The sequence below is a fragment of the Marmota monax genome, unplaced genomic scaffold (assembly GCF_021218885.2).
Source record: "Marmota monax isolate L192 unplaced genomic scaffold, Marmota_monax_Labrador192_F-V1.1 WCK01_AAM20220418_F8-fsc00034, whole genome shotgun sequence".
In the NCBI taxonomy this organism is placed as follows: Eukaryota; Metazoa; Chordata; class Mammalia; order Rodentia; family Sciuridae; genus Marmota; species Marmota monax.
The window spans coordinates 3,186,190-3,213,604 of NW_026693934.1; the positions used below are offsets into that span (position 1 = coordinate 3,186,190).

The 27,415-nt window shown below is 33.3% G+C and overlaps 1 protein-coding gene across 1 annotated transcript in view; it reads left to right on the forward strand.

Annotated features, from left to right (window-relative positions):
* Positions 1-27,415, forward strand: part of Lrp1b (LDL receptor related protein 1B) — a 1,856,415-nt gene that overhangs the window by 1,540,877 nt on the left and 288,123 nt on the right. Inside the window, exons 44-49 of the mRNA XM_058585368.1 lie at positions 7,707-7,899; positions 8,484-8,609; positions 13,204-13,332; positions 17,365-17,484; positions 26,623-26,736; positions 26,979-27,128. Of these exons, the coding sequence (XP_058441351.1) occupies positions 7,707-7,899; positions 8,484-8,609; positions 13,204-13,332; positions 17,365-17,484; positions 26,623-26,736; positions 26,979-27,128 (832 nt within the window). The remainder of the gene's footprint in view (positions 1-7,706; positions 7,900-8,483; positions 8,610-13,203; positions 13,333-17,364; positions 17,485-26,622; positions 26,737-26,978; positions 27,129-27,415) is intronic.

A 27,415-nucleotide genomic window follows, 5' to 3' on the forward strand; every position in this document is an offset into this window, starting at 1 on the left:
CTGCCTCACCTTGGACCCCATGAGGAATAGATCTGGCTGTCTGTGGACTGAGGCTTCTGAAACTGAGCCTCCAAATAAACTTTCCCATCTCTAAAATTGCAATGGTCAGATCTTTTAGTCACAATAGTAAAAAAGCTGAGTAAAACAATCCCCAACCCTTTTTAATTTTTATTTTGAGTTAGAGTCTCACTAAGTGGCTTAGAGACTATCTAAGTTGCCTCTTGCCTCAGTGTCCTGAAGCACTGAAAATGTAAGCATTGTGTCAGTGTGTCCAGTCCATGTGGAAAACTTTTAGAATATATTTGCTATTATACTTTAGAGTTAAACTTCAGATTAAATTCTAAACCCCATATCAATTAGATATATTATCACTTTGACAAGTTGCACAATCTCTCCAAACCTCCTTAGCTCCTTTATATATGCATAAAACTGGTAATAATCCCTGTCTCATGGAACAATTTTAAGAATTAAGTGATGTAATATTTGTAGTGCCTTGTATAATCACTTCTTTTATTGGCTTCCATCATTAGAGACATTTGTGATTTGTATTTAATTTTGCAAATATTTATTTCTTCATTATTATGAATACTTTGCAGTCATCATTCCCAAAAGACTTTTATTATTCTTTATTACTTTTTCGGTTACAAGAAAAAGTAACTTAGTGACATTTCTCTTGGAATTTTAATGAGGTCAGTGTATCATATTGATAAATTCATGTCCAAAAATATTTCTGTTTTGTTTTCTTAATTTGATTTTAAATAAAAATAATTACTGTAGAACAATTCTTCATGCAAAAATCACCAAAAAGCACTTAACTCTGATAGGTAAAATACTTCAACACACACACACACACACACACACACACAATGTTCCAAAAGTTTTCACATATATCCTCAGAACAGCTCTTTAAAGTCCCCAAAGCAAGTTTTGAGCAGGTCCATCTTACAGATGAGCAAGCTAAAATTCAATAAAGTGAAATATCTTCCCTAAATCCACTTTGATCAAGATAACCCAGCGATCATTTGCATGTAGTTGTTCTGAGACCCAGTTCTGCACCATTTCCATTTTCCCCTAGTGAATATTGATGTAGAAATCAGAGTCATTCTGTAATTTTGAATTGAACCCTGACCACAAGCTTTCCTGCTTAGGACCTAGATGAGGCCCAGGTCCACTTCTTCAACTCTATGTCACAATGTTGGCTTCATGTCAGCTGTCCAAGGAGGAAGGCACAGATTTCTTATGAATGAAAACAAACAAAATGAAAAAAAAATACTGCATTAATGTATTTTAAAACCGTTTCCGAAAATTTCTGCAGCCTTAGAGGAAAATTCTTATAAAGCTCTTGGGCTTACTTAAAATTTATAAAATTCTCCTTCTCTTCCTCCTTCTCACTCACCCTCCTTGTGTCCTTCCTCTCTCTCATCCTCCTCATTCATATATACTGGTATATTCTATTGTTCCAAAGCTGCTTGCAGATATACATACTTAATATTTCTAAAAGTATTTTTGAGAAATTCTGGGCCTTTAGTTTTAATAATCATGTCCACATCAATTTTTCATCTCATTTCTTTTTCTCATTTATGTGCCATTGTATGTTTAAAAAAATCAAGACACTTCTAAAAATGCTAAGGCAGACTTTACTCCATACAATTTTGATAGGTTCAGAGACTTCTATGATAGGATTTTGCAGTAGGGGAAAAAGATTGATCTCCACTCTGAATACAACAAGGAAAAGAGGGTATTTATAGACTAGGATCAGAGTGGATGGAAAATTATTAAAAGAAAATCTTAGAGATAAGGGAGGATTCTGACTAAAATGAGTGAATAGGAGTTTTGCTGAAAGTAGGCTGGGGTAATCAAACTTCATCTAGGGAATGGTAGAAACTGAGGAATTCAATCAGATATTTAGGGTGATCAGATATCAAGGGTAAGAGTTTTGACTCAGCTGACTTAACAGGAATTTTACTAAAATTGAGTTCTTGAAGACATGCCAAGGACAGACGCTAGTTGAAAAGAGCTCAGAGGAGCTTAGCTATAGTTTGGTGGAAGAGAGATTCTCTGACTTATGGATGTATGCAATTTGTTTATGAATTCATCTATAAATAGACATTTGAATGGTTTTCATTTGTTCCTATTACAAATAATTTTTTTTCTGAATGTATATATGCAACTATTTGAATGGATGAATGTTTTCATTTTCTTGGGTAAATAAAGACATAAAGGTAGAAGGGTAAGTCACACATTAGTTGTATTTTTAACTTTACCAGATAATACAAAGTGACCCTATCCATAATACACACACATTGGTTGTACCACATTCCATTCCTACAAGTTCCCCTGTGTTACACTAACCTTGTTATGACCTGCCTTTTTAGTTTTCAGCCCTTCTAAAAGTTGTCTCATGATACATTGTGATTTTTACTTGCTTTCCCCTACTACCTAATGATATTTATTATGTTCATATGTGCTTATTTGCCAAGCATGTACCATGACTTCTTTAAAGAGATGTCTTTAATAAAGTGTAATTTTATGTATTCTTTAACTGTGTTGTTTATTCATTTTATTATTGAGTTTTACGAGTTCTTAGTATATTCTGGTTACAAGTCTTTTTTTATACTTACAATGTATAGGTATTTTCTTACAGTTTCCACTTATCTTTTCATTCTCTTACCCCTGTTATTTGAAAAGCAAGAGTTTTCAATTTTGATAAAGTTCACTTTGTTGAATTTACTAATCATTCATACTTTTTTGATGTTATACCTAAAAATCTTGGTCAAGGGCAATCATGAAGCTTTTGTTGCTAGTTTGTTTTTTTTTTTTCTCTAGAAGATGTATAGTTTAATATAGGTTTTGAATTTAGATTTATAATCATTTTCAGCTAATTTTTCCCACAGTGTGAGGTATGCTTGAAACCTTTCTTTTTTAAAATTTTTGTATTAATATATACACTTGTTCAAGTACCATTTGTTGAAAAAAAATTCTATTTTAAAAGCCTTTGTATTTATGCCAAAAATACTTATTATATGCATATGTGTGTATTTTTTATGAATTTTATCACCTGTTTTGTTGATATATTTGTTTACATTTGCTAACCCTATACTGTCTTTTTAAATTTATTGGTTCATTTTAGTTGTAAACGACAGTAGAATCAACCTTGATATAATTATACAAACATGGAATATATCTTATTCTAGTTAGGATCCCATTCTTATGGATGTACACGATGGTGGGATTCACTGTGTTGTTTTCATATGTACATGGGAAAATTGTGTGAAATTTATTTTACTGTCTTTTCCTTGCCTAGCCCCCTTCCTTCTCTCCATTCCCCATCATCTCATCAACAAAACTTCATCTCTACCCCTCAACAACCCTATTGTGAAATAGTTTTCACATAGCAGAGAAGACATTCCACCTTTGACTTTTGGGGACAAGTTTATTTCACTTAGCATGACAGTCTCCAGATCCATCCATTTGCTGGAAAATATAAAGTTGTTGTTCTTTATGAATGAGCAATATTCCACTGTGTATATATACCACATTTTAAAACTTCATTCTCTGTTGAAAGGCACCTAGATTGGTTCCATAGTTTAGCTATGGTGAATTGTGTTGCTATAAAGATTGATGTGGCTATGACATTGTAGTTTGCTGATTTTAAGTCCTCTGGGCATATGACAAGGAGTGAGATAACTGGGTCAAATGGTGGTTGCATTCCAAGTTTACTGAGGAATCTCCATACTGCTTTCCAGAGTGGTTGGTTGCATCAATTTGCAGTCCCACCAGCAATATATGAGTGCAATGGTTTCCCCACATACTCACCAAAATTTGTGGTTACCTGTGTTTTTGATAATTGCCATTCTAACTGAAGTGAAATAGAATCTCACTCTAGTTTTAATTTGCATTTCTCTAATTGGTAGTGATGTTGAAATAATTTCAATATAACTGTTGACATGCATATTTCTTCTTCTATAAAGTATCTATTCTGTTACTTTACCCATTTATTAATTGGGTTAGTGTGTGTGTGTGTGTGTGTGTGTGTGTTAAGTATTTTGATTTCTTTATATATCCTGGAGATTAATGTTCTCTCTGAGGTGCCGGTGGCAAAGATTTTCTTCCAATTCTCTTTGCTATCTCTTTATGTCCTTGATTGTTTCCTTTGCTGTGAATAAGCTTTTTAGTGTGATATCATATCATTTATTGATCTTTTATTTTACTTCTTTCACTTTAGGAGTCTTGTTAAGGAAGTCATTTACTGAGCCTACATGTTGAAGTATTGGGCCTACTTTGTTTTCCAGAATATACAGGATTTCTGGTCTAATACCTAGGTCCTTGATCTACTTTGAGCTGAGTTTTGTGTAAGGTGAAACATAGGGAATAAATTTCACTGTACTACATATGGATTTCCAGTTTTCCCAGCACCATTTATGGAAGAGGCTCTCTTTTTTCCAATATATGTTTTTGGAGAAAAAACATATATGTCTCTTTTCTAAAGATTGTTTTGACTACTTTGAGTTTCTTACTTTCCAAATGAATTTTGTGACTGCTTTTTCTATTTTCATGAAGAATTTTTGGAATTTTGATGGTAATTGAATTAAATCTATATAGTGCCTTTGGTAGTACAGCCATTTTGACAACATTATTTCTGCTTATCCAAGAACATAGGAGGTCATTCCATCATCTTGTAAGGTATTTCTTAATTTCTTTCTTTAGTGTTCTGTGTATAAGCCTTTCAACTCAATTATTGTGGATTGATTCTCCCAATACTTTTTCAAGCCTACTGTGAATGGGATAGTTTTCTTAATTTCTCTTCCATATGATACATCATTGGAGTATAAGAATGCAGTTGATTTATGAATGTTAATTTTGTAACTGGCTACTTTGCTGAATTCATGTATGAGTTCTAGAGGTTTCCTGATGGAATTTTGGGAGGCTTCTAAATATAGAATCATATCATTAGCTAACAAATAGTTTTATCTCTTTTCCTACTCTTATCCTGTTATTTCATTTTTTTTTTTTTTGACTAATTGCTCTGGCTAGAGATTTGAAGACTATTTTGAATAGAGTAGTGAAAGAAGGCATCCCTATCTTGTTATTGTTTTTAGAGGTAATGTTTTCAGTTTTATTTATTTTTTTTTAATTTAGAATGATGTTCACCTTGAGTTTGTCATATATGGCTTTTATGATGTTGAGTTATAATTTTTCCTATAGTGTCTTAATAACTATCTTGTTGTAATACTTTAAATAAGATAATATAAGTCCTCCAACATTTTTTTTTACAATTTTAGATCTTTGGCATTTTACAAAAGTTTTGGAAGCAGCTTTTAAATTTATACAAAATATCTGCATGATTTTTATTGAAAAAATACATTTAGCATATTCATTTAAGGAGAAATGACATTTTAACTGTATTTTACTATAAAAAGAACAAGAGATACTTCTTTATTTTGTGTTTTATTAATTTTTGTTAGCAACATTTTGCAGTTCTCTTTGTATACATATTTTTCATATTTACACATATTTCATAATCATAAAACTGTTATAAAAATGTTAAAAAGTTTAATTTCTAACTATTCATTATAATTATGAAACATACAATTGATTTTTTATCAATGTCATATCTTGCAACTATATTCACAGTTACAGCATATTTTTATTTGTTTACTTAGTTTTTGTAGATACTCAGGATTTTATGTAAAGAATTTTGTCATCTGCAAATAATGAAGTTTGGATTTTTATCTTACAATGTGCCTTTCTTTTCTTTTCTTTCTTTCCCTGTTATACTGGTTAGAATCCAGAATAACATTGAATAAAATGAGGGAGAGTGGTCCTTACTTCCTTGTTCCTGCTTTATTTCTGTTCATATTTCTATTCTGAGTGTTTTTCAGGAATTAAAATTCTTCTGTACCTATTGAGATATTCACATGATTTTTATTTTTTAGTGTACTAAAAATAGTGAAATATTTTTATTTTTTGATTTTTTAAAAAATCTTATATCAATAAGTATTACTGGCATAAATCACATCATTTCCTGAGGCATTATATGTTTTGTTGATCTCAAAGAATGGATGTTTTAAATTTGACTTTTCTGTATAGTTTCTTTCTCTCTCTCTCCCTCTCTTTTAACTTCTTTGATTTCCCTCTGATCTTTGTTCCTTCTCTTCTTAATTTTGGGATTAGTTCCTTTTCTTTTAGTTTCTTAAGGTGGAAATTGAGGTTATTGATTTAAGAATTTTCTTCTTTTTTTGCAATGTAATTTACTGGTATAAATTTTCACATTACCTTGAAAATTACTGAGCTTTACTTTGAGAGATAGTGAAGCTACTTGGAGTGAGTTTCATTCTTTCATGTCTTGCTTTAATGGTTTGCTAAGATGAGAACACAGTTTAGTCTAGGGTTAATTATTTTTCACTGCTGCAGTAAGACTTCCAAGGACTCAACTCAAACCCATTAATCAGTGTGTTTTTAGAGCTAGCTCCTATTGAAAGACATGGTTACCAGACATGTGCCAACTTTGGTACTCTCTGTAGCTGTCTCCTGGCTTCTTTACCAACTGGCATGTGTGTGCACTTGCCAGTGCCTAGCTGAGTGCCCAGGAGCACCTGTGCACCACTGAGCTCTCTTTTCCAATTCCTGCCTTATGAGATCTAGCCTCTGTCCTGTCATAATTCTGCCTTTCCATAATCTCACTCAGGAAGTTCTTTGGGTTTTGTTTGGGTTCCTCCATGCTAATTGTGTCTGCCATGGAATATATGTCATTTGTTTTCTTTTATTGAGGAATTACTGCCTTTTCTGATATCCAAAGCATTAATAAATTTTGCTTCATGTATTTTTATGATATTCTAAGTTGGTTTTGTAAAACAAATATGGGCCCTCTTAATTCATCTTGGTCTGAAAATTTGGTCTTCATTGTTCAATTTTATTGCCAGAATATATCTACCTGTTTTAATTGCTCATGTTGTAAGCTTCTGCAAGAAGAACCTGGACCTTATTATTCTGAATATTCCATATGAAGTTCCAAGAATTTGATAAGTGTCTGCTATGTGACTGGTGATTCCTTACTGAATGTTTTTGGTAATGTTATTCTCATAATTTGACTTGATGATTTTGGTTTATACTACTGAAAAATCCAATTGTTTATACAAATTAAATGATTAAATAAAATTACAGGTGAAGCATCCCTAACTCACAAGTCAAAAATGATATACTCCAAAATCTCAAACTTTTTGAACATGGACATAATGCTACATAGGAGAAATTCCACAATGACATTACATGATTGGTTGCAGTAGCAACATGGGCATGGTAAAAAAAAATATTGTATGGAACCAACTTTGGGCTATGTCTTTATGCATGAAACATTAAAGAAATTTGTGTTTAGATACAGGTCCTATTTCCATATTTGTATGCAAATATTCCCAAATCTAAAGAAATCTGAAACTACTTTGTGTATAAAAATTGTGGATTAGAGATACTAATCCTGAGCAATAGAAATATTAAATAAACACATGACAATACTAAAGATGATTAAACATTTAAAATAAACTATAAAGTGTATTATAACAATCCATTTAGTGTATGATATTTTTATCTGATAATTTTAATTGATTACATTCAATTCATCTTAAATCCTTTTTTTTTTTGAGCACAAGTATATGTGGATATATGAATACCTGTCTTTTCACTGTAAAAAACATTTTAATTTATTCCAGGTGATTGTTAAATCTGGGCCAGGGACTTTCCTTAGTCTGGCAGTTTATGACAATTACATCTTCTGGTCAGACTGGGGAAGAAGAGCTATCCTGCGTTCCAACAAGTACACAGGAGGAGACACAAAGATTCTTCGATCTGATATTCCACACCAACCAATGGGAATCATAGCTGTTGCCAATGACACAAATAGCTGTAAGTTACAATAGAAAAAAGTCCTAATTTTATGATATAATCTCTCAAAAATTATCAGTGGATTTTTGTTTTCTCTTAGTTCTACAGACCAGTGTTCAGGATTAGACTCTTCGATATACTGAAATCCCCTGAAATATTTAAGTAACTTTGAAAATGCCTTATCACCAGAGGAACAATTATTTGTGTCTGGAGCTTTATTCCACTGTCTGATACTCCTCATATCTGAATATTCAGACTGAGTTGGTTCCAGAATAATGATACTTCTATATAAGCTTTGTATCAGGGCTTAAAAATCCTTCAATCACTGTGGTACTCACAAAATTGCAGTTTGCATTATCATTTTTGGTTCCTACTGGGACTGTTTCATTTGAGACCATGGTATCCTTGACAAATCCAGTAGAAAGATTTGTGTTATATATTTTTCTAATGTAGTTATCATTCAGAAAGTTTGGATTTTCAAAAGTCCTGAAATATTGTTATATCTTTGAGAGATCAGAGCTGTTCGATATCTTTCTATTAATCTGTATCTGACATAGAATAGGTACTCAATATGAAATTTTGCCAATAACGCCTCTTCATTGCAGGTGAACTTTCTCCATGTGCATTATTGAATGGGGGTTGCCATGACCTCTGCCTTTTAACCCCTGATGGGAGAGTGAATTGTTCCTGTAGGGGGGACCGAATATTGCTAGATGACAACAGATGTGTGAGTAAGTAAAGACAAACATGATGTAATATGACTTGTCTGCTCAGAATAGCATATTTATCTACTGAAATGATTCAAATGTACTCATGAAATCATAATATCCTCCAATATTAGAAGTTAAGCTGGTTTATCTTTCTCTTGTAAGAACTCAGAGAGTATCAAACACAGCCCCTTGGTGATTATGAACTGGAAGGTGTTGGAGCTACAGAAATACCAACACACATGAGCATCTGAAAACTTGTAGCTGTGACTTTGTGAGAATCAGTCAATTACAAAATTAATTAAAGCTGAAATAAACTGGAATATAGGTACTATATCCGTAGTCTTGCAGTAAAACCACTCACAGTCCATCACAGTATGTAAATGAGAGGGAATGGATCATGCAGCTTATTTGTAATCATTTCCAAACTGTTAATTAAGAATGTAACATTGCAGTCTTGCATGATGTTTATGCTTCCCAAAGGCATTACAATCTTTAATTAGTATCATTACAATATACACTTATTAACAGCTAGGTTTCCAAAACTGTTTCCAAAATAAATAACGGTTCAAGTATTCTGATATGGCTGTGAAAAATTAGCAAGCAACATAAAAAAGGTTAATTTCCCCTTAACATTAAGACTATCTCTATATGAGAAAGGTAGAATGAGAATCATCTTGTTAGAAATTGATCAACTCACTCTCAATATGCTGATTTGAAAATTTTCCTCACTTATATCCTCATCTTTTTATCATAGAAGATAAGCAGAGCTAGATATATTTACATTATAAAATAAGTATTTTCATATTTATCTTCAGTCTTTTTCTAATCTTCAATCAGCAGGAGGATCTTCTCTTTGACCTGCTGTGTACTGTATCACTTTGCAAATTGGTACTGTAACCCAAAAGCATACCTCTTAGCAAAATTGAGAGAAGTTGTTTTGTTTAAGACTTTGCCAAAGCAAATGAGAGAATCAGTGAATGTAAATGCAGATAGTCAACTTTAGTAATTCAGGCCACAAATCCCCTGTCCCCGCTTTTGTTTTTGGTCACCTAACACTTCCCTGGATTGTTCAAGCAATGGCTTAAACTCTCAATTTTCCTTCCTGATTTCATTTCTAATGATCTGTATCTGATGTCGTCTGTAAACCTGGAATGTTAGTCATGCATTAGAATCACCCATGTTTCCTTCACAGGTCACTGCAGGCTAGTGTCAAAGCACTGACTTTGGTCAAAACAGCAAGGCTTATTTGTATACAGTGGAGGCCTATGGCTGCAAAATAGTCTATATACAACTGTGTCTACTAAGCCAACTGCTTCTCTCTATCTATGAGAGGAAATAAATCAGTCAGAAAAACATCATTTTAAACAAGCACAGTTGCATTCTCATAGAACTCTAGAGTGATACAGGATTCCTCAGGGGTGACAAATTGTTATAGAGAAAGACTGTATCCATTGCACATTTATGCTGAAATCCTGTGTTCCAGTGGAGAGATTGGAAAGTAACTGTAAGCTTCTTTTTGTGAAATCCATCTTTGAAATATGAGAATGTTTCTGGTACATCTGTGTTCATACCTGAATGAGCTCACCTGGAGTCCCTTCTGAATGTTAATAGCATCATAAAAGGGGTAAAAGGCCATTTACAAACACCTTCCTGAGGGCAAAGGAGGAAAATCATTTTTTTTTTTTCATAACTGTGGACAAAAGACAAAAGATTAGGCAGTTACGTAGTTCCTTTAGAATCAACATTGATAACCTTATCAACATCCAAAACATAAAAAAAGAGTAACAAACATAATTTTTAAGTAAATGTTTGTAGGAGAATGTTAGCTAAACCACATTTTTGTTTCTAGACAGAAACAGAAAATATTCAATATAATTTTACGAAATGAACTCACCTGAGCAAGAAGTACACCCATACTATATTGAATTTTGCATAATTGAAAAAGAATGGGAGTTTAGTACTGTAGTCTATAATAGTGATATCAGGGACTAGGGAGACTAGGGAATGAGGATCACAAGTTCAAGGCCAGCCTTGTCAATTTAGCAAGACCCTGTTTCAAAAGAAAAAATAAAAGGCTGGACTTGTAGCTCAGTGATAAGAGTATCCTTGGGTTCAAACCCCATTACTGTAATAAATAAATAAATAAATAGATAGATAAGTGTATACTTTAATTTCCCCCCAGAAGTTATAATTACAAAACTATAAATATGGGGGCCGGGGATGTGGCTCAAGCGGTAGCGCGATCGCCTGGCATGCGAAGGGCCCGGGTTCAATCCTCAGCACCACATACAAACAAAGATGTTGTGTCCGCAGAAAACTAAAAAATAAATATTAAAAATTTCTCTCTCTTTCTCTCTCCCTTTAAAAAAAAACACTATAAATATGGCATTTTCCATCACAGCAGTTTTTCTTTTTATTGGACAGGAGAAATGAATAGATTATTCTTAAAATAGGCAAAATAAGTCAAGAATGCCAATAAGCTTGCAGTGAGTATCTGAATTTTGCTAAGCTCACAATCTAAGGTGATTATTCCGAGTGATGTTAGCTCCCTTTGTAGTACTTTTTCCTTTTAATTTAACAATTTTTATATCTTTATTACCTTCTTTAAAATTATGTTCTGCCTTTGCTACTCACTGACCAGTGGAGTTTATAATGCACCAAGAAAAAAATAATATTTAGAAAATGTTATTGAAAGAGTTAAATTAGTAGTCTTAGACAAACACATGGGTATAAAAATGTGTTAAATGCTAGTTGAATTCAAAAATTATAAGAAAATGAAGTACTGAAATTTCAATGGTATTAGAGGCTCTTTAATCAAATATTCCTCAAAAAAAAGCCTCAAAAATTTTATAGTGAGGGGCTGAGATTGTGGCTCAGTGGTATAGCGCTCACCTAGCACGGGTGGGACCTGGGTTCGGTCCTCAGTACCACAGAAAAAATAAAATAAATAAAGGCATTGTGTTGTGTCCATCTACACCTGAAAAATAAATATTAAAAAAATTTATAGTGAATTCTAAAATTAAGCTTTACCTCCTGCAAAGATTAATGAATTCTAATTACCTCCACCATATGACTTGCTTTCAAAGTACAATTATTTCAATAAGTTGTAGAGTGAGTATATGCAAGCATGGAGCACATCCCAAAAATTGAACTCTGAAAACTTGCTAATGAGTGTATTTGTAAAAGTAAAAATGAGTTCGTTTTCCAAAATAGAGACCCTTAAAAATATAGATCATGTGCTGGCTGGTATTGTCAACATAAAACTAACTTGTAAGAAAGGGTTTTTTTCCACATTTTTTAATGGTTGCCCTATGCTTACAATTCAAGTGAACCACATTAAAAACAAAACAAAACAAAAGAATCCTAATTTTTATGGAAACTATGAAACTTAGAAATGGGACAATATGACAGTGTTCAGTTGGTGTCCATAAACTTTAGGTGTACATGCTTTTTAGATTATCATTGCATTCTACCAGCACATCCCATGGATTCCTATGCATTTTAAGTAGTACATGCTGGTCATGTGTGACAGGAAGAGAGAACTTGTTCCTTAGTTTTTCCCACATACATGAATGAGGCAAGAAGCTAATGATGATGATTTTAGCTATATCCTTCTTCTGAAGGATAGAATTGGCTACTGAGGTTTCAACCAAAGGTAGTTGGTGTCAACAGATGAAGATGCATATAAAATGCTATGATTGAACATTACAGAAGTTAATTGGATTAGACAAAAGGGAATTAAGGGAAGGGAGGAGAGATGGGGATAGTAAAGACAGTAGAATGAATTGGACATAACTTTCCTATGCTCATATATGAATACACAACCAGTGTAATTCCACATCATGTTCAATCAAGGAATGGGATCAAAATTATAGGGGTGGCACCAGATGTTTGTATAATATGTCAAAATACACCCTACTGTCATGTATATTTTAAGTCAAAAACAAACAAAAAAGAAAGTTGGTGAAGAAGCCCAAGTTAGAAGTAGGGACAAGTGTGGGCATTCATTTGATTGAGATGATTTCAAGTCTGGCATTAAAAAAAGGGTGCACCCTCTTGCTGTAAAATTTCAGTGTATTGAATATATAATAGATTCTAACAAAAAATATAAAAACCACTATCAGTATGCACAAAACTATTTACCTAACTCTTTGTAAACATTTACTTTTAAAATAGACTGCTAGGAACAGGGAATATGGCTTAGTGGCAGAGCATTTGCCTGGCATGTTTACAGACCTGGGTTCTATCTCCAGAAACACACACACACACACACACACATACACAAAACATACACATTGTTAATCTAGTTGCACAGTCATTTGAATTTATACTACTCATTCCCTGCACACATATGCAAAAACTAAATAGTATTTAATACACAAATAGGCATAAAAGAAATAGTCATGCAATGTCCCCAAAACAAATTGTAAAATCAAATGAGAGTAAGAATAAAAAAAGTTTCTGGTAAGTTTAATCAAAAATTCCATCAAGCATTTCTCTTCATTGAATTTTATATTTATAACAATTGTAGTTTATGTTTGATTAAGGAATAAAATAGTCATTGTATTGAAAAATGTTTAACATCACCCAAAATATTGACTTCTTTTTATTTCAGCTAAAAATTCCTCTTGCAACATTTATTCTGAATTTGAGTGTGGAAATGGTGAATGCATTGACTACCAGCTCACCTGTGATGGTATTCCTCATTGTAAGGATAAGTCAGATGAAAAACTGCTTTACTGTGGTAAGTGTCCAATATGTGACTTGATCATTACAGAGTACAGTTTCTGATTCTTCTTATAATTTTTATTTGCCTTCCTTTTTAAAAAATGTAAAATTTATCTTTCTCATTAATCTGTAGGTCTAAGGAATTTGATTTGTCTCTGCTTGTGTTAAAATGAGGCACCTTATTTCCTATCCAGTAACCATGATATTCCTTGAAGAATTTTCTCATGGATTTTCATCCATGAAGTGCAAATTAAATCAAAGTAGAAACCTATTTTTTAAACAGCTTTGTGATTTATCTTTAGCAGTAGGCATTAGGCTTTCTTTAAAATGTTAATCAGAAATATCAGTGATTTTGGATATTGTAGTCTTATTCTATAGCAAAGGTCCACCTCCAGTCACTAGCATGTGGTGGGCTTGGAATCAGTCTTGTTCACTCTATGTTGCTAGGATTAGCACAGAGGCTAGTATTCTTTGGTACAGAGGTCAATTGCTTTAGGTGTGATCCTCATCAAGTATGGCTGTCACCAGATGTGCCTCTGTTGATGACACCAAGTAATACTCAATCTATATCTCCTTCAGAAGAGAAGAATGGCTTTTCTACCCTAGGAAAAAAAATGCTGCTGTATTTTTCCAAGAAATTTACCTTTGTGCTATTTTGAAATGTAATGAATTGTTGTCAACCAGAGTTATCCTATAGTCTTATAGAACATTAGAAGTTGTTCCTAATGTTCTAACTGTATCCCTACATCCATCAACCATCATTTTCCAACCCTTCCTCTACTGATCCCTACCTAGTCTCTGGTAGCCACTATTATTTTTCTCTGCTACTTTGAGAAATTGTAATTTCCACGTATAAGTAAGAATATGTGATATTTGTCTTTCTGTGTCTGATTTATTTCTCCTAATGTCCTCTTGTTACATCATGTTACTGCAAATTGTGAGATTTCATTCTTTAAGACTGAGAAAAATATATCATTGTATATATGTGCTGCATTTTATTTATCTGTTCACCCATCAACGGACACCTTAGTTGATTCCATATCTTGGCTACTATGAATAAATGTGCTAGTGCAGATATCTCTCCAACATGCTGATTTTAATTTCCTAGTATATTTGCTCAATAGTGGGATTGCTGGATCAAATGATAGCTCCATTTCCAGATTTTTAAAGGAAGCTCCATAATGTTTTCCATAATTTATACTCCTGCCAACAATGTTGGAGATTTTCCTTTTCTCCCACACCCTGACTAGCATTTGTTATATTTTCTCTTTTTGATAATTGTCATTCTAATTGGGGTGAGAGGATAACTCATGGTGGTTTTGATTTGCATTCCCCTGATGATTAGTGATGTTGAGCACTTTTTCATATATTTGTAGGCCATTTGTATGTATTTTTAAATTATATATATATATATATATATATATATATATATATATATATATATTTTTTTTTTTTTTTTTTTTTTTTCCCCCGTTGAGTTTTTTGAGTTCTTTTTCATTTCTGGCTAATAATCCCCTGTTAGATGCATATTGTATTTTTTTCTTTAGTCTTCGTATTCTTTATTCTCTTATTTTTGTTTTTCTTTCCTTCTTTCAGTTAGAGGTTTGGTTTATTCTCACTTTTGTAGTTCCTTGAGTTGTATTGATAGGTTTTAATTTTAAGTTCTTCTACATTTTTTGACATAGGCACTTGTTACTATAAACTGCCCTATTAATATTACTTTTGATGTATTTTATGGGTCAGAGCATTTTGTTTTCATCAATTTCAACATTTTTACATTTCCCATTTCATTGCTTAATTGACCTATTGGTTGTGCAACAGAATGTTGTTTAATTTCTATGTATTTGTATAATTTTTAAAGTTTCTCTTGTTGTAGATTTCTAGTTTTATTCCATTGTGTTCTGAGAAGATGTGTGGTATGATTTTAATTATTTTAATTTGTTCAGAGTTGTTTTGTGGCCTAACATATGATCTGTCCTGGAGAATGTTTCAAGTGCTGGTGAGAAGAACATGAATTCTGAAACTTTTGAGTGAAATGTTCAGTAAATGTCTGTTAAGGCCATTGACTGATGGTATAATTGAACCCCAGTGTTTCTTTCTTCATGTTTTTGCCTGGATGATCTGTCTTTTGATGAAAGTAAGATGCTTAAATCCTGGTATTAGAATTTGTAGCTCCCTTGAGAACTAATAATGTTTGCTTTACATAATTAGTTGCTCTACTATTGAATGCATAGATATTTGCAATTGTTATTTCTCCTGTTGAATGGGTATCTTTATCATTATATAGTTACCTTGACTATTTTTATATTTTGTATTTTAAGTCTATTTATCTAATACACACATATAGTTATTCCTTCTTGCTTTTTGTTTCTATTTGCATGTTATATATTTTTTTTTCACTTCTTCACTTTCAAGCTATGTGTGTCTTTACTGATACAATGAATTTTTTTTTTATTTTGTAGGCAGCATATAATTGTGTCTCTCTTTTTTTTAGTCCATTTAACAAGTCTATGTCTTTTAATTGGGGAATCCCATATCTTTTATTCAATGTTACTATTGATAAGTAAGAAAATGTTTTTGTTGTCCTGTTCAATTTATTACCAATTGCTTTATGTGGGCTTTGTTCCTTTCTTCCTCTTCTTCATTTTTGTGGTTTGGTGATTTTTTGTGTCAGTGGGGTTTGGGCCTCTTTTTATCTTTTGTATATCTGTTCTATTATTGAGTTTTGTACTTTCTCATGTGTTGATGATGGTAGTTATTATCCTTTATCTTCTAGTGTAGGATTCCCTTAAATATTTCTTATAGGGCTGATATGGTGGTAAAAACCATTATTAGCTCATGAGCCACACAAAAATGCTGTCAGAGCTAGAGTTGCCCTGTGAGTCAATGCCTGGTATGGGGTTGTATATTGTATTCTTTTTTCTTTAGTCTCCATTTCCTTTATTATACTCTCATTTTTGTTCTTTTTTTCCTACTTCCATTTGAAAGTTTGGTTTATTACTACTTTTTTATTTCCTTGAGTTGTATTGAGAGGTTTTAATTTTAAGTTAAATTAAATTTAAGTCTTAAAGCCCTGGAATGGGCTTTAAAATCATACCTGAGATTAAATCTATGTTCCCAAACGTTTTGTTCTGTGACTAGAATGGTCAACACAGCTCACTTATCTTTTTTTTTTTTTTTTAAGAGAGAGAGAGAATTTTTTAATATTTATTTTTTAGTTTTCGGCAGACACAACATCTTTATTTGTATGTGGTGCTGAGGATTGAACCCAGCAACACGTGCATGCCAGGCGAGCGTGCTACCGCTTGAGCCACATCTCCAGCCCCTGTCTTTTTGTTTTTTACAGCAACTAAGTAGATCTAACAGTGATAGAGACCATTAAATGAGCAAGTGTATATTTACTTATACTCAACACAGATTTTAGCAAAAATTTAGTATTCAGAAGATGACAGCTATTATTAGTAGTAGTAACTTCTGCCCCAAATAAGAGAATGTCAGAAGACCTTCATTAAGGTAAATAGAATTCAGAAGATAATTCATCTTCTTCGGAAATTGGACAGTTTGAGCATAATCATAAAAGAAATTTATTGATATTTAGGTGACTCTTTGGCCTAATAATTCTGGAATACATAATTTTCTGCTTTTCTATTTTTTTTTTTATACAAAGCCTTTGCAGAAGCAAAGGAGTTGGATGATGAACACTGGGATGTTTTTGTTATTTTTGAGGTAGATATTTATTTCTTCTGAATTTAATATGTGATATATGTTTATTCCTATGATAGTTGACAACAGTGTGAGTGAGAGGACAATATTTTGGGTGTAATTTTTAGGATATCTCCAACTCTGAAACACTGAGTGAAAAAGGTCTTAACTAAATGAACTACTCCTTGGTTTGGTGACTATTATATCCAGTCCTTTAATACTACATGCACAGTACTTGTTTTATACAGCCAAATCCAGTCATTATGAATGAAATCTCTGTGATTTTCATCTTGTAAAAGTGTTTCTATGTGACCTCTAAGTATGACTTTCTACTTTTATTTATAAGAAAATAGAAGCTGTCGAAGAGGTTTTAAGCCTTGCTACAATCGTCGTTGCATCCTTCATGGCAAGTTATGTGATGGTGAAAATGATTGTGGAGACAACTCTGATGAATTAGACTGTAAAGGTAAATTTTCTTACTTTCTTTTTTATTTTTGCATTACCCAATAATATTTTTATAATAAGTCTGCCTTAAACTTTTCCAAAATTTGTTGTAGTGGGCAACAAGGTTTGTAATACCTAATAACATATATGGACTATATTTTAGTAAATGATATTATAATGGAACTGGAGATTATTATGTTATGTGAAATAAGCCAGGCATAGAGGGATGAGTTCTTCATGATCTCACTCATCAGTGGGATGTAAAATAGTTGAGCTCAGGGAAGTTGAGAGTAGAATATTTGTTACTAAAAGCCAGGGAGAGAAGAAGAGGAAAGGGAAAGAGAAAGGTTGTTCTATGGGTACTAATACGCATTTAGTTAGGAGCAAGGAGTTCTGGTGCACTACTGTGCAGTTGAATGACTATAGATAATAATGCAATGTGGGTTTCAAAAACCCAACAGAGGATTTTTGAGTTTTTAATACACACACACACACACACACATGAAGAGATAAATGCCTAAGGAGTTAAATATGTTTGACTAGATTATACTTTATAAAATGTGTAAATATATCAAAACATCACATGGTACCCCATTGACATTTGGTATTTTTATAAGTCAGTTAAAAATGCATTTAAATGTAATGACTATTTTTTCATTTCAACTGCTTCATTGACTTTTAAACTCTTGTCTTTTCTCACTAATACATTTCAATCTGCATGTTCTTTGGACTTTTTTAACAAAATATGTAATACTAAATTTATAGATCCAAAGTGCTTCCCTTTTCTCAATCTGGTTTTACTCATGATCTCATTTTCTTAATGATTTGACTGGAAACCTTAATGCTATCTCTGTGATGCCTCCTTCCCACATATTTGTCTCCTCTTTGGCTAATCATTCTCACCTCTCCCAATTCTTTAAAATATCTTTCCTGTTCATCCATTTTAAGCCTGGGTTGAATGTCCATTTAATGCTTTTCCCTGCCTATACTTTTTCAAATTCCTCCCAATGCTATTAATCATGCTAATACTATTTAACATTTCCCACAGTGACTACTGAACATTTAAACCAGATTACCTTGATTAAAATCCAGTATCAACATTTTTTGTCTTATTTTATATAAAACACTTAAACAATCTATGCCTCAATTTCCCAAACGGTAAGCTAAAAAATGATTTAGGGAGAATATTAATATTAAATTAAATAATAAAATACTCAGAATTATACTTAACATATAGTAAATGTCATATAGGCATTTGTTCTTTGCTTTTTCTTTTTTGAATTATTGACCTGATTTAGAACCACTAATCAAGTAGCAATGTTTACATAATAAATAACATTGTTTTTTTGTCTGACATTTAAGGCTTTCTAAAATCTGGACCCAATCAATATTTCCAAAGCAATTTTCTTTAAGAAGTCCACTATTGAACAGACTTTTGTGAGTGCAGTGCATTAAGTGTTAAGACACTGAATTAATGAGATATGGACCTCTTGCCTTTACGAAGTTCAAACCCTAAGTGACAAGTTGCCATGTAAACAGATGTAGATGAATATAAAATGCTATGATTGCACACATAAGAACACACCTTTTTTTTGACTTTTAAGTATCCTCCAAAATTTCACAGACAACATTAAATTTATCTCAGTCTTGAGGTTTAAATAAGGTGGAGAGATCAAAACAGATCAAAGTAGAGACATTAATATTGAAAGATACAAGTTCTTTGATTTATTTGGATTTTAAATGGGAGAGTGGTAAAAGAAAGAAAGAAAAAAGACTATAGTCATTAAAGGAAGGGGACAAAACATGAAGTGCATTATGTCCCGTTTTAAGGAACAGGCTTTATCTTGACCTCAACAGAAGTCTTAAGCCAAAGCATGGCCAATATGATCAAATTTACATTAGAATTTTAAAAAGGAAGGAAAAGTATTATTGTACAAATGAAAATTATAATACTGACATCAGACTTAGAAAAGGGGGTGGGGATGCTACAACAAACAGCCAAAGCAAAGATTAAGGAGGGCGAAGACAGATATGATAACACTTTAAAAGATGGCATGTAAGAACTTCCTGAGTAACAAACAGAAAAATCATGGGGTGGAGAAGAATACAAAAATTTGAAGCAGGGGAGGGTATTTTTAACCTGTTGTAAAATTATTATGTGTTTTTGTTTAATTATTTTTCTAGACCTTTCTTTTGTGTGGGGAATGGGGATAACGAAGAGTACATGCATTCTTGGGTGGGAGCACTTGTAGACTTGTAGACAGTCAAAGGGAGCTGTTCCAAAGTCACTTGGATGGATAGGCTTCTGGAGCTCAGATAGTAGATTTAGACAAGAAGTACTGATTTTGGATTCATTAAGTAAAGAATAAAAAACATGGAGTGTGTACAGAGTGACTGTTGTGTTAGCAGAGTGCATCAGAATTACTTGCTGAAATTAAAAAAAATAGAAGATGATCATAAAAAGAAGTAAAGCACAGCAGTAGTTGAAGGGTTCTTGTAAGAAAGTATTTTCTCAAGAAATGAAGATCATTCTATATTTCAAAGGCTACAAAGAGGGTAAGAGTGTAGACATGGACTACAAGCATTCATCATGCTTAGTAAATAGTGACAATCTCTCAACTACCTTCATGAAAGACAGTTTAATGAAGTGGTGAGGGAAAGCCAGATCACATTGAGTTAAGGCAGAAAATGGATGTTCAGGGAATAGAGAAAGTGAATAGCTACGATTGTAGAAAAGAGTGATGAAAAGTATGAAGTATGCTTGTGAAAAGAAGGCTGTGCAGTGTTGAAGAAGAGAGAAGAATGTTTGCAAGTCATCTTAGAGCTGTCTGGAAGGTTGGGAGGTGAATGCTTCCCATATTACCCTGTCTGACTCTTGGCCAGCATTTGACTTTAATGCTTTTTCACTTCTGTGACTAAAAGACCAAACCAGAACTATTATAGAGGACGAATAGTTTAATTGGTGGCTCACAATTTCAGAGGTCTATCCTTTATTTACAAGCAGAAGACAAAGGTGTATTAAAGACATTTGTTTTAGTCAGTTTTTCCACTCCTGTGACTAAAAGATCTGACCAGAACAATTTTAGCAGGGGGCGGGGGGAGAGTTTATTTGGAGGCTCATGAGTTCAGAAGTCTCAATCCACAGACTGTAGGCTCCATTTCTCAGGGTTCAAAATAAGAGTGAGGTAGAGGGAAGCAACTCACTTGAGACTCCACTCTCCAGATACAAAATATATACTCCAAAGCCCCAGCCCTAGTACCCACCTCCTCCAGCCCCATCCTACCCACCTTCAGTTACTACTCAGTTAATCCATATCAATGGATTAGTTCACTTACTGTGTTAAGACTCTCACAACCCAATCATTTCATTTCTCGTCTGAACCTTCTTATATTGTCTCACCCGTGAGTTTTTGGAGAACACCTCATATCTAAAGCATAATAGCATTGAACCAGTTAATGCTAAAAATATCAAGCAAAATTTGAAAAAGAACAGAACAAAAATATATAAAGTAGATTCTAAAAGCAAATGTTTTTCACAAGAAACCATCAAAAGCTAATAAGTTACTATAGGCTTCCTTTTTTCTCTTTTTATATTTTTATTAGCACATTATAGTTTTACATATTTTGGGGGTTCATTTTGACATAGTCATAAGCATATAACACACTTTTCTCCATTTCGATCTCCAGTATGATGCCCCTTGCTTTTTCATCTCCCTCTTCCTGATATTTTTATTCTATTCTTTGATCTACAATTATTGATTTATTTTTTATTGGTGCATTATAGTTATACATAAAAGTGGAATTTGTTGTGACATAGTCATGCATGGATATACTATAATTTGGTCAATTTTATTCCACATTTCATTTTCTTCCTAGGAAATGAAAAATTTTTTTCAAAAGTGGTAAATAAATTAGTATGTTTGTGTTTATGAAATGTAGTGCCTCGGACATGGTAGGGGTTTATTGAATTCTTATGTAGATTGTTGAAGTCCTAAGTATTATAAGATCCATTTTATTCTACTTAATGATATCAATACCTGCTACAGAACAGCAACAAAAACCTCAAAATGTCATTTCTACCTTCTAGTTTAAACTCTTTGCTTCTATGTAATAACCATAAAAGCAGTGTTTGTGGTCCCAGAACAATGGATTCATGAATCAAGGATCTGTCACCATAGTTTCTTTTGTGAAAATAGTATAAAAATTGTAGCAGTTGGATATCTTAAAATAAACAAAATATAAGCCTTGAAGTTCTCTTTTAAAATACAGATAATTCACTGTAAAATTGTTCATGGACACCTAGCACATATTTCATTACTTGTTAGCAATTAGTGCATTTAATTAATTGGAGTAGCACCTACAGATAAACAAATAGGTAGCTTTGTAAATGAAAGTCTACCCATTTGTTGCATCTTCTAGGTTTGATATTTTGCTCATTTAAAATTTGTTCACATAGTGAACACATTGGTAGGGTGCATTTCAAACCACAGAGGTAAATCTTCAGTTTTCATTCCCCATAAGCCATCAGTGATTCAGTTTGTACTGCCCAACCACCTGCTTTTTGTCACATGAAGGATAATGACGGAAAAGGCATGTACATGGGCTCAGGAAGTGCATAAAAGCATTCTCATTGCAAATATTCTCTTGTACTTATTCCCTCTCTGGTCAATATATCACCAGAATGCAGAGCTTTATTGTACATATATGAACATGTATTAATCACTTGCTAGTTTTGAATCTAAACAAAATGAATTAAAATAATATAGTATTGTCAGTAATGAATAAATGCATGGGGATTTTGATAGGCTGTAATGAAAGGCTAAGATAGAGCTATCTATAAATTATTTGATGTGCCATTGAGCACTTGTTTAATTTATACATCAATAGCACACATTACTGTATTTTAATTCCTCAAGGGCAGGGTCTATTTACAGAATGGAAATGTAAGTTATGAGGAATAATTTTTTGGTTTCTTCTCTTTTGGAGGAAAAAGAAATAGTACATTCTCATCAATTCTTTATTTATTATTTCTTTAAAGGTATTTCCTTCATGACTGAATGTGAAGAGTTGTTCAAAATGTTGTCATTTTGTATTTCTCTTATGGATGTGTGACAGGTTAAGTGAATAGATCTGGGGAGAATGCATGATTTACCTTCTTCCCTGTTTAAATTGCTTCCTTTGGGAAGTATATGAATTTCCTTGGGCCACCAGAATGCTTTTAGGGAGACTGAGAGCTGGGAGTTCTGAGATAACTGAAGGAAAGGAAATTGGTGTTCTTAGGTTTTCCTAAGTTCATAGTAAATCTCTGAAAGGTTCCTCAACCAACAGCTAAAGGGAAAGGATAAATATGGCTAGAGAATAATTCGGCATTCCTTTTGTGTTTGCATTACCCTGGGAACCTAAGCAGCGAATTAAATAAATAAATAAAAGATGTGCTTTGAAAGTAAACAAAATAGAGATAGACAGACAATTTATTTATTTATTTATTTTCTTGTTAGCTTCCCTTTGCCACAGGCTTGGTTAGGGGAGTTGGAAGAGAGAATTGATTTATGTTATTTATAAGGAACATCCAAAGAACCACAGAAAGACCAATTGACTTTACATCTTTCACATCTCATTAAATATTTTATCTGACATGGTAAAATTAAGTGGAAGAAATAGGAAAATTAAGGAAGTATATGAAGAAGAGAGTGGTTTTACTTTTTTGCTTACTGCTACTTTTGATCCACAATCCCAGTCAGATCTTTTTCTTTGTACTATCTCATTGCTATTCCTGATGTGGATGCACTATGTTTTCCCTCATATTTTTGTAAGCTAACTTTTTCTTTTGGACTATCTGGAGGAAGAAAGTCTAGTATTTCTCACTTGGCTTATCTTTATTTAGACCAAATTATTTTCTTTTTTTCTCTCTTTCACAAAACTGAAAAAGCCTGAGGGAAGATTGTCAGAAAACTTTCATATTCACTTGACAAATTAGAGATTCCAGTATTGTACTTTCTCAACATCACCCTAAGGATGATACAAGTTTGAATACTTTGCTGACCAAAACAAAGTAAGGAAAATGAGGCAACAGAAAGGAAGAGGCATTAGTTTAATTATTTAGTGAAGTCCCTGTTGTTTCCGTGGATTTCTCCTGTCAAAGGATTCTCCTTCCTTGCCTATGAATACAGTAGATATTAGTCCCCACTTCCATCTTGCTTCCACTATAGGGGCTTAATAGTCCAATCCCATTGACACTGCTCACCCGAATTAACCCTCTAGAAGTTCTTAAACTCTATACCAAGACATGGAATCTCTGGAGACATGACTAAGCCTAAAGGGATAATCAGTTCCTGTTTGCAAAGTTTGCCCTCTATAGTAAGACAGCTGAACTCCCCTCGCCACATTTCATCAGTCCTGTTTTTAGTTAGGAAAAGGGGAGATAAAAAAAATATCCACCGTACGGATTTTCTTCTTTCCATTCCACTCTTCTGATCCCATACCTTCCCAATGTTTCTCTTTTAAAAAAATTAATTATATTAATTAATTTACAGTAGAATGCATTTTGACACATTGTACACAAATTAAGCACACCTTCTCATTCCTCTGGCTGTAATTGGTGCAGAGTTACTCCAGTAGTGTAATCATAATCATACATGTATACAGGGTAATAATGTCTGTCTCATTCTACCCCATGTCTCGTTTAAATATCCTCTCTTAACCATTCTACACAACTTGACAGTCATAGTTTCTTTTCATTTAGTCTGAGTTTTTCTCATTTATTTCTTCTTCTCAAAATTCAATCTAAGACTTTATTCAGTTTGCTCCGCTTTTCTACTCTTCTCATGATGTCTTCTTTACTTTTGATTCTACTTCAGAGCTTCTGACAACTACTTTTAAAGCCCCATATGTGTAGAATCCTTCAAACTTCTATTTTCTTTTCCTTCCTTCCTTCCTTCCTTCCTTCCTTCCTTCCTTCCTTCCCTCCTTCCTTCCTCCTCCTCCTCCTCCCCTCCTCCTCCCCTTCCTTCCTTCCTCCTCCTCCTCCCCCTCCCCCTCCTTCTCCTCTCCCTCCCCCTCCTCCTCCTCCTCCCCCCCCTCCTCCTCCTCCCCCTCCTCCTCCTCCTCCTCCTCCTTCTCCTCCTCCTCAATTGTACTGGGGATTGACTCACAGCTTCATGCCTGTAAGGCAAGTGCTCTACCAGTGAATTACATCTGCAGCTCTCTTGCTCCACCCCAGCTTTTACTTTTCTTGCTGAAACAAGATCTCAGTAAGTTGTCCAAGTTGGCCTCAACTTGTGATCCTCCTGCCTTAGTCTCTGGAGTAGGTAGGGTTACAAGGATGTATCTCTACTGTGCCTTCCAGTTGTCTTAACTCTTTGAAATGCCATCCCCCACATTCATGAAGACATGATTTGCCTCTTTACCTTCTTAGCCACCCTTTTCTCATTCCAGTAGAATCCCTAAATAGGATTCTCTGAGCAAACTTAGAAGACAGTCTGATGGTGGTAAAATTGTCCCCTCCTGGCTCTTTCTAAAAGCATCTAAACTCTAACTTCAAGTAAGTTGTAAGATAGAAAATCTTTATAGGCTTGCCCAGAAATATTCAAGTATCTAAAACATTTCACAGAGAAATGCATTGTCTTCTAAACAAAGAGATTATATGAAATCATTTGGAACATAGTTGTTAAAAAACTGCTGATATATATTGAAGTCAAAGACAAAATGTAAATGATTGACTTGATTATCTTCTGTGTTATATATTACATTTACTATTTCCATTAGCAGAAAAATACTAAAAACAAAATGTAATAGAAAGGAATCATCAATTAGATTTTGCTTTTTAAGATATAAAATTAAAAGAAAAAAACTAATTGTGTTCCTGTTTTGGAACAATGCATTTATCTCTACTCATAATGGCATTATCTGTTTTACATGCTAAGATGTTATTTATAATGAAGAAAACAGTGAAGCAATTATAATTGCAAATTGTAAATAAAACATTTATTCTAATCATCATTTAAACACAAATAAATATGCAATTTCAAGATACAATTAAATATAATAAGAGCAGTGCTTTATGAAATACAAATGACATACACACCCTTGAGTAAAATTTGCATATTTTAAGGTACATTTTAACCATTTACAATTGATATAATTTCTATTTATAGTTAAATAGGCTCTTTAAACTATCAACACTGTAAAAATGGAAATCAAAGAGCCCTTCAGGTTGTACATTAATGTAATCAACCTGTGGAAATTTGAATTTGGAGTAAAAATTTCCGCTATGTTAATCTAGCATACATACTATGCCATGCACCTGTTCACAACATATTGCTGGAAAGTATTATATGGTAATGAATGGGTAAGCAAACTAGAAAGGAGTATATGATGGAGAATAAGGCATTATGTACAAGGTGTATACAATGAGAGTAGCATATTGAAACTGATTTTCACTTAAGCATAGCAAAGAGCTGGAAAGCTATTCTTTACAAACTATCGGATTAAGAAATGCTATATTTTTGTGTACCTTGGCATGAGTCAACCACATTGCCTCTATGAAATGTTAATGATAGTTTTATACAAGAGTATGACATAGAATAGATCATCAGTGGTCTCCTTGGTATCTGTCTGTCTCTGTCTCTGCCTCTGCCTCTGATTCCATCTCTGTGTCTGTTTCTTCATAGAAGGGGATGCACCACTTCTTCTTAGAAACTAGACTGGGGTTTTCCATGAAGCACTAATTAAGCCTTTTCTTAGTGTCATAACCTTGTACTGCTGACTATAGGAGAATACTTTTCAGCAACCTTCATTATTTTTATGCCATCTCAGTAAGAGACAAGTACAACTGTGTAAGCAAGGTACATTACTTTCCTTCATGGAACTTAAGATTTATTGGGGCTCCTGGTACATGAATAGTGGTTGCAATTCAGTATGATAAACAGCACAACAAAGGGAATAATTGACAGGAAAAGATGTAAAATTGTGTGACAAGAGAAGCTATAAGATTCATCTAACCCAGCATTGCTGTAGAGCTGGAGGTCAAATTTGATTGCCTGGAGTTTAAAAAGCAAAAATAAATAAAATAATATGGCTTAATTAAAATACTTCAAATATAAAAGCAAGGAGTCATTTTTGCGTCTCATCTATGCATTTATTTATTTACATGTTTTTCTAGTTTCAACCTGTGCCACTGTCGAGTTCCGCTGTGCAGATGGGACTTGCATTCCAAGATCAGCACGATGCAACCAGAACATAGATTGCGCAGATGCTTCAGATGAAAAGAACTGCAGTAAGATATTCCATTACCTTTTGTTTGTTCTTGCCTGGACACCTTTGGCATTGAGTTGAATACTATCCAATTTTTTACTGAGTCTCATCCAGAATTGATATATAATTAACCCCTGTTGTGTGAGATAATTGCATATTTATTTCCTCAAATGAAGTTCACTTTTCTTGCATTCTCTGACCTACATAGAAGGCTTATAATCTTTGCAAATGAGGTGTTTCGGTTTTTTGTTTACATCTTTCTAGATAATACAGACTGCACACATTTCTATAAACTTGGAGTGAAAACCACAGGGTTCATAAGATGTAATTCTACCTCACTGTGTGTTCTGCCAACTTGGATATGCGATGGGTCCAATGACTGTGGAGACTATTCGGATGAATTAAAGTGTCCAGGTAATTCTAGGAAGTAAAATCTTTGCCTTGATGATTGAAGAATACCTAATTGAATAGAATAAATTTCTTCTAAAGATTTAATCATTGAGGCTGGGGTTGTGGCTCAGAGGTAGAGCGCTTGCCTAGCATGCGTGGGCACCAGGTTCAATCCTCCGCACCCCATAAAAATAAAATAATGGTACTGTGTTCACCTACAACTAAAACATAAATGTTTAAAGAAAAGATTTAATCATTGAGAATAAAGTTTAAATAATATAGACTAAAACATATTCTACTCTAAGTATGCT